Source organism: Oncorhynchus mykiss, chromosome 19, assembly GCF_013265735.2.
Source record: "Oncorhynchus mykiss isolate Arlee chromosome 19, USDA_OmykA_1.1, whole genome shotgun sequence".
In the NCBI taxonomy this organism is placed as follows: Eukaryota; Metazoa; Chordata; class Actinopteri; order Salmoniformes; family Salmonidae; genus Oncorhynchus; species Oncorhynchus mykiss.
The window spans coordinates 1,270,437-1,277,649 of NC_048583.1; the positions used below are offsets into that span (position 1 = coordinate 1,270,437).

Sequence of the window (7,213 nt, forward strand, 5' to 3'; positions counted from 1 at the left end):
GCTCGCATAACTGGTTTAGGGAGCATTTGACTAGGTAGATGGGTTTAGTTATGTGTTCTAATACAGTCTAGGTAGATGTGTTTGTGTTAGTTATGTCATGATGTTGCCCTCTTTGAGTACATCGAGCACCATCCCCCACTCTCTGCTTCTACAACCAGACTGCTGTGGGCAGAGTGAGGTTGTAAATTCCTAAGGAAGACCCTGCCTCATGGACACACAGTTATAGAGAGTGGTTTTCATGGAGACAAAGGAAATCCTTCCACCTCACAGAACGTGAGGTACGAACACATTTCATGTTCCAGAGAAAGTATAAAAGATCGGTGAAGAATCCAGCTACGAACTGGTGCGTTTGTCACATTTTGGGAAGCTCATGAGAAACGGTGTGGCCACATTACCATAACGCTGTTTATATAATAGTCTCAGATAAGAGGTTTACATCTAATTGTTGTATAAGATGAATGAGTGAGGATGATACTGGTTGAATAATGGTGTAAGATTATTGAGAACTGTTTAATGAAGTAAAATACAATTCCCTTTTGATTTGAACTAAATCAGAGGACTCCCCCTAGGCCAGTTAGGGTCAGACATCCTGGGACAGCCCTCTTCTGCCATTCTGGATAAAACCACACTTTGAGAAATTATCAGTAGACCATGTTTTTCTCCATTAGGAAGAGGACAAAGGTTGTAGACCATTGCTGAATCTTTTAACCATACCACGTGGTAAAAACTCAGACTATCGATACCGACAGAATAAGAATAAGTCTTTCCATACTAATTACTAGTCTGCAGCTAGGAATTCGGCATCATTGAACGCGAAGAACGACAACCGGGCACATTCTATCATTTCATGTAACCATATTTACTGTTTGTTTATGCATTTCTGTGAATTACTTAATAATAAATCAATTATTTAAGACTATTGATGTATGGATGACTCATAGTCAAGACTGGATTCGTGCAGATAACCAACAATTTACGATGTTTGGAATGAGACTAACGTGAGATAAAATAAATAAATCATTAATCAGAAGACTGTTGATCAGATATGAAAATATCTGAAAGGTTATATTGGGAAATTATAACTTTGTAATCTGAAAACTTTCCTTGGTTACCCCTATTTCCTAGTTAATTACAGTTACATGATCGCGTTATACTAATTACAGGGAATCTTTGATAAAACTGTCTTTAATTTAATGATAGTAAAGACACAACAGTTATCTCTGTTCTAATACAGTCTAGGTTGTAACAGTTTTCTTCTGGTGAAAGAGAGGCGGACCAAAATGCAGTGTGGTTAGTTTTGTACATCTTTAATAAAGATGAAAATACAACAATCTACAAAACAAGAAATGTAGGAAAAAAAAAAACTAAACAGTCCTATCTGGTGCCACAAACACAAAGACAGAAACAATCACCCACCAAACCCAACACCAAACAGGCTACCTAAATATGGTTCCCAATCAGAGACAATGACTAACACCTGCCTCTGATTGAGAACCATATCAGGCCAAACATAGAAATAGACAAACCAGACACACAACATAGAATGCCCACCCAGCTCACGTCCTGACCAACACTAAAACAAGGAAAACACACACGAACGATGGTCAGAACGTGACATAGGTAGATGAGTTTAGTTATGTGTTCTAATACAGTCTAGGTAGATGGGTTTTGTTATGTGTTCTAATACAGTCTAGGTAGATGGGTTTGGGTTAGTTATCTGCCTTCAAATACAGTCTAGGTAGATGGATTTAGGTTAGTTATCTGTGTTAAAATATAGTAAAGGTAGATGGGTTTGGGTTAGTTATTTGTGTTCAAATACAGTCAAGGTAGATGGGTTTAGTTGTGTGTTCTAATACAGTCTAGATAGATGGGTTTAGTTGTGTGTTCCAACACAGTCTAGGTAGATGGGGTTCGGTTAGGTATCTGTGTTCCAACACAGTCTAGGGAGCTGGGTTTGGATTAGTTATCTTTGTTCAAATATAGTGTAGGTAGATGGGTTTGGGTTAGTTATTTGTGCACATACAGTAGTGTGCCCTTCAAACCACAAACACTAAAGCCCCAGGCGCGCACGAACACACAAGTACACACAATAGAATGTAATAGAATATCTTTATTGTCCATTTAAATATTTCATGAAATATTATTAATTTGATCAAATGTGGAACGATACCAGTCATCAGTCAATCATCAGAGTGACTTCTGACTTCTGTTTATATCTTTCCCACTAACAAGGTAACTTTTGTGATCTTCCCACCTCAGAAACCCCCTGCTATCAAGGCTGAGGCTGTCTTGAAGGTGTGACACAGTCATCATCAGGCTGAGTTCAGTGCAAACAGTTGTCAAAAGAACCCGTTTAGTCAGTAGGTAGTTATGACAGTTAACCTGTGAATAGACAGTAGATGTTATGACAGTTCACTGCCACCCAATGACCTCTGTTGTCTCTGCTAGTCAACATGATTGCTGCTGAAAGCTTCTTGGTAACTGAGTCCCTTCCCATCCCTCATCCAACCCCGCTAATGAGGTAGGCTACGTTCCAGGCTGACTACATTGAAGTCGCCTGCCAGATCTCACAACTCCTGGATAGATATGGAACATAAATCAGCTAACCACATCAATATGCTATAGCAATCTGATGCCCAACTGCACAGTCAATGAAGCTTCAGGTTACCTTTGTCTATATCATTGAATCTTTCCTTAAATCTAAATATATTTGTAGTTCATTCTAATTATGACCTAAGAACAGACACATTTTCTTGAAGTGAGATTAAATTCATATCTTTATAATTGATGTACAGGTAGTGGATACATAGGACATGGGATTTAATCATGCTCAATGTTTTTATTTATTTATCAAAAGCTGGAGGGCACATGCTGAAAATATAATCAAATTACAAATCACATTACATTTTTAATTTCACAATTTTTTTAAATTATTAATCTGAGGAAGTAATGCGGGATTAACCATTTAACAGGATCATTACACCTGAGAGCTGAGAAAGATATCTTTGTTTCAGATGACTTCCCGTTGTACATTGGTGATGGGATGATCAGTACTATACAGAACATAATTAAAGAGCATTATGTTGCCTGTATGAGCTGTTCAATTCTTCCAAACTACAGTGGCCACTAGTGTGTAGACAACTTCACACCACAGGTTATTCTCTGGTGACTTCTTCTGGATGTTGGTCACTGTGAATACCTCATAGAGAGGAATTAAGACTTCTCTCTCTCCTGTAAATACAGAGTAATATGATATGTCAGCTCCAAAACATGTGGAGATCTCAAAGCAGGACGTCGCTCCAAATGAATCTCTACCTATTTTCTTGCCTATAGTGCTCAAAGTGAAGGTACCGAAACTGATATTTTGTACTGATCAAAATACACTTTGGTTCCACGATAGGAGGTAGTGCTGAGCGATTAGTGCTTTTTGAGGTTGGTTTGGTTTCAGTTTGACAATAAAAAATAGTTGTATTATTTTTTAAACAATACACTATGCGTTATGTAGGTTAAATGATGTAACACATGATAAAACTCTTAGTAAAAGTCCCATGATGGTAGTGACTGACCATTACTTGTTATCACTTAATACGTTTTAACCAACATTTATTCACATTACTTTAATTAAATATTTCTGTTACATTGGTTTTATTTTATGACTTCAGTATGTCATTCCATGTCATCATCTCATCTCTATAGAGCTGCTGCCTATACTGTCTGACAAAATCACTATTTTAGTGTTGTAAATATATGAACACTATTGTGACAATGAACACAGTTAGTAGCTTCATGTAGCAGTAGCCTGTATCTATTGCTTTACAATTCAGGTCACTCTTCCATTTCCCAGTGCTCTTTAGAGTGTAGACGACTTCACACCACAGGTTACTGACTGCTGACTTTGTCTGGATGTTGGTCACTTTGAATACCTCATAGGGAGGAATCAAAACTTCCCCCTCGTTTGCATAGGCAGAGTAATATGTCAAGTTAACACCAAAACATGTGTTGATCTCAAAGCAGGATGTGTCTCCAAAATCGTATAAAGTCTTATGTAAAGAACTTGAGACAAAATAACCAAAGCGCATTTCTTTGTTGACAACATCCTGATCAAAAGTTACATTGGTTCTACGGTAGGTGGTCCAACATGTTGTTTGACTTTGTTTGAGAATCTGCATGGCGTCAGTCAGATAGAAGTGCAGGGAATGGTACTGGAATGATGTTCCATAACCATACCTGCCTTGTCTAACTGCTTTGTTGAAGTCTATGTAGATGGATTCAGAAGGAGGTTGGGGTTTGTTATTTGTGTACAAATACATAGAGACGGAATGCACTTTCTGCAGACCATCTGTTGGAATGGATGCATGTTTCTCTGCCATGTCCCAGGCTCTTCTGAAGTTAGTGGTGGTGTTTTTCTCATGTGGGAGGTAGTAGTCATCCACCCTCTGAAAGGCTTCGTCTCTGCAGCCATCGTATTTGTCATCAACGGAATCAGGTGCCATGTCCAGTGGGAAAATCTTGTTCTGTAACAGTAACATTCTTTAGTGACATTCTCCTGATACAGACCTAACAGGTTCCTACTTGGGTGATGAGTTGTTTACCTATCCCTTATTGGACACAGTTTCCTGTTTGTGAGGCTAAATGTGAGGAAAACGAGTATTAAAAACGAGTGTGTTGGTCTGTTGTTTTATGTCAATGTGCACAATGAAAGTACAACATAAAGCCACCGCCCAAGTCCTGAAGCAGGATGCCGAAGATATGATCCACAATAGTTTTTTCTGCATAGCTCAGGGCGTAGTCAAAACAACATGAAGACTATTCACAGGCATTGCCCATAACATTTAAGGACTCTCTTTTCTGGTTAGAAACAACAGTAGTGGGACACTATCTTCTCTTCTTATGTCTCTGTAAACAGAGTACATGTTCAACTTTTTTTATTTATGAACACTGCTGGTGTTAAATGTAAGGTTCTATGAATAAATATTTTATTGGCTTTTGGTTTACTCAACTTGATTTCCTGATTTGAAATAATGTATTATAATCAGGGTAAATAAACTAAACTAGGTAAATGAAATATTAAGTGTGAGGTTATATTTTTCTTAGTGTACCTGTTTCACCAGTCCAAAGTGAAGACAGAGAATCAACATCAAGACAAAGATTCTGTTTGTCTTCTTCTCAGTGCTCGTCACATCTAAAGATGAGAACAAAACCAGTGAAATGATGCAAAGTTACAGATACATACACAACTGTTGTCATCATAAAACATTATTAAAACATCTCACCATCAATTAAGAGATATCCACCACCCATGTTGCAGAAGTTGTTGACCTCAAATCTACAGCATGTTCAAAGTATAATCAAACATAAAAAAATAATGAAATGAACTCTTAATTCAACAACCCAAGTGACACAACAACAATAAGTGATCCCTGTTCGTAAGACTGGAATAAAATATCACATCCTGTCAAATGGAGAATATCACCTGTACTCTGTACTACATCCTGTCAAATGGAGAATCATCACCTGTACTCTGTACTACATCCTGTCAAATGGAGAATCATCACCTGTACTCTGTATCACATCCTGTCAAATGGAGAATCATCACCTGTACTCTGTATCACATCCTGTCAAATGGAGAATCATCACCTGTACTCTGTACTACATCCTGTCAAATGGAGAATCATCACCTGTACTCTGTACTACATCCTGTCAAATGGAGAATCATCACCTGTACTCTGTATCACATCCTGTCAAATGGAGAATCATCACCTGTACTCTGTATCACATCCTGTCAAATGGAGAATCATCACCTGTACTCTGTACTACATCCTGTCAAATGGAGAATCATCACCTGTACTCTATACTACATCCTGTCAAATGGAGAATCATCACCTGTACTCTGTACTACATCCTGTCAAATGGAGAATCATTACCTGTACTCTGTACTACATCCTGTCAAATGGAGAATCATCACCTGTACTCTGTATCACATCCTGTCAAATGGAGAATAATACCTGTACTCTGTACTACATCCTGTCAAATGGAGAATCATCACCTGTACTCTGTACTACATCCTGTCAAATGGAGAATCATCACCTGTACTCTGTATCACATCCTGTCAAATGGAGAATAATACCTGTACTCTGTACTACATCCTGTCAAATGGAGAATCATTACCTGTACTCTGTATCACATCCTGTCAAATGGAGAATCATTACCTGTACTCTGTACTACATCCTGTCAAATGGAGAATATCACCTGTACTCTGTACTACATCCTGTCAAATGGAGAATCATCACCTGTACTCTGTACTACATCCTGTCAAATGGAGAATCATCACCTGTACTCTGTACTACATCCTGTCAAATGGAGAATCATCACCTGTACTCTGTACTACATCCTGTCAAATGGAGAATCATTACCTGTACTCTGTATCACATCCTGTCAAATGGAGAATCATCACCTGTTCTCTGTACTACATCCTGTCAAATGGAGAATCATCACCTGTACTCTGTATCACATCCTGTCAAATGGAGAATCATTACCTGTACTCTGTATCACATCCTGTCAAATGGAGAATCATCACCTGTACTCTGTACTACATCCTGTCAAATGGAGAATCATCACCTGTACTCTGTACTACATCCTGTCAAATGGAGAATCATTACCTGTACTCTGTACTACATCCTGTCAAATGGAGAATCATTACCTGTACTCTGTATCACATCCTGTCAAATGGAGAATCATCACCTGTACTCTGTATCACATCCTGTCAAATGGAGAATCATTACCTGTACTCTGTATCACATCCTGTCAAATGGAGAATCATCACCTGTACTCTGTACTACATCCTGTCAAATGGAGAATCATCACCTGTACTCTGTACTACATCCTGTCAAATGGAGAATCATCACCTGTACTCTGTATCACATCCTGTCAAATGGAGAATCATCACCTGTACTCTGTATCACATCCTGTCAAATGGAGAATCATCACCTGTACTCTGTACTACATCCTGTCAAATGGAGAATCATTACCTGTACTCTGTACTACATCCTGTCAAATGGAGAATCATCACCTGTACTCTGTACTACATCCTGTCAAATGGAGAATCATCACCTGTACTCTGTACTACATCCTGTCAAATGGAGAATCATCACCTGTACTCTGTACTACATCCTGTCAAATGGAGAATATCACCTGTACTCTGTACTACATCCTG

At 38.4% G+C, this 7,213-nt stretch overlaps 1 protein-coding gene across 1 annotated transcript; it reads right to left on the minus strand.

Annotated features, from left to right (window-relative positions):
• Positions 1 to 2,798: 2,798 nt before the first annotated feature.
• Positions 2,799 to 5,344, minus strand: LOC110534777 (T-cell ecto-ADP-ribosyltransferase 1). Its single transcript, XM_036953897.1, has 3 exons — positions 5,274 to 5,344; positions 5,100 to 5,182; positions 2,799 to 4,514 (listed from the first exon to the last, which is right to left on the minus strand). Exons 1-3 carry the CDS (start codon positions 5,299 to 5,301, stop codon positions 3,732 to 3,734), a joined length of 894 nt encoding a protein of 297 aa, XP_036809792.1. The 5' UTR covers positions 5,302 to 5,344; the 3' UTR covers positions 2,799 to 3,731.
• Positions 5,345 to 7,213: the final 1,869 nt, after the last annotated feature.

Bases quoted from the DNA above. Each gene is read 5' to 3' on its own strand.
- LOC110534777 (XM_036953897.1), bottom strand. From the start codon at position 5,301: ATGGGTGGTGGATATCTCTTAATTGATG. The intron at 5,183-5,273 runs GTGAGATGTTTT...TCTCATCTTTAG, and splicing joins TGGATATCTCTTAATTGATG to ATGTGACGAGCACTGAGAAG. The intron at 4,515-5,099 runs GTACACTAAGAA...TTACTGTTACAG, and splicing joins ACTTTGGACTGGTGAAACAG to AACAAGATTTTCCCACTGGA.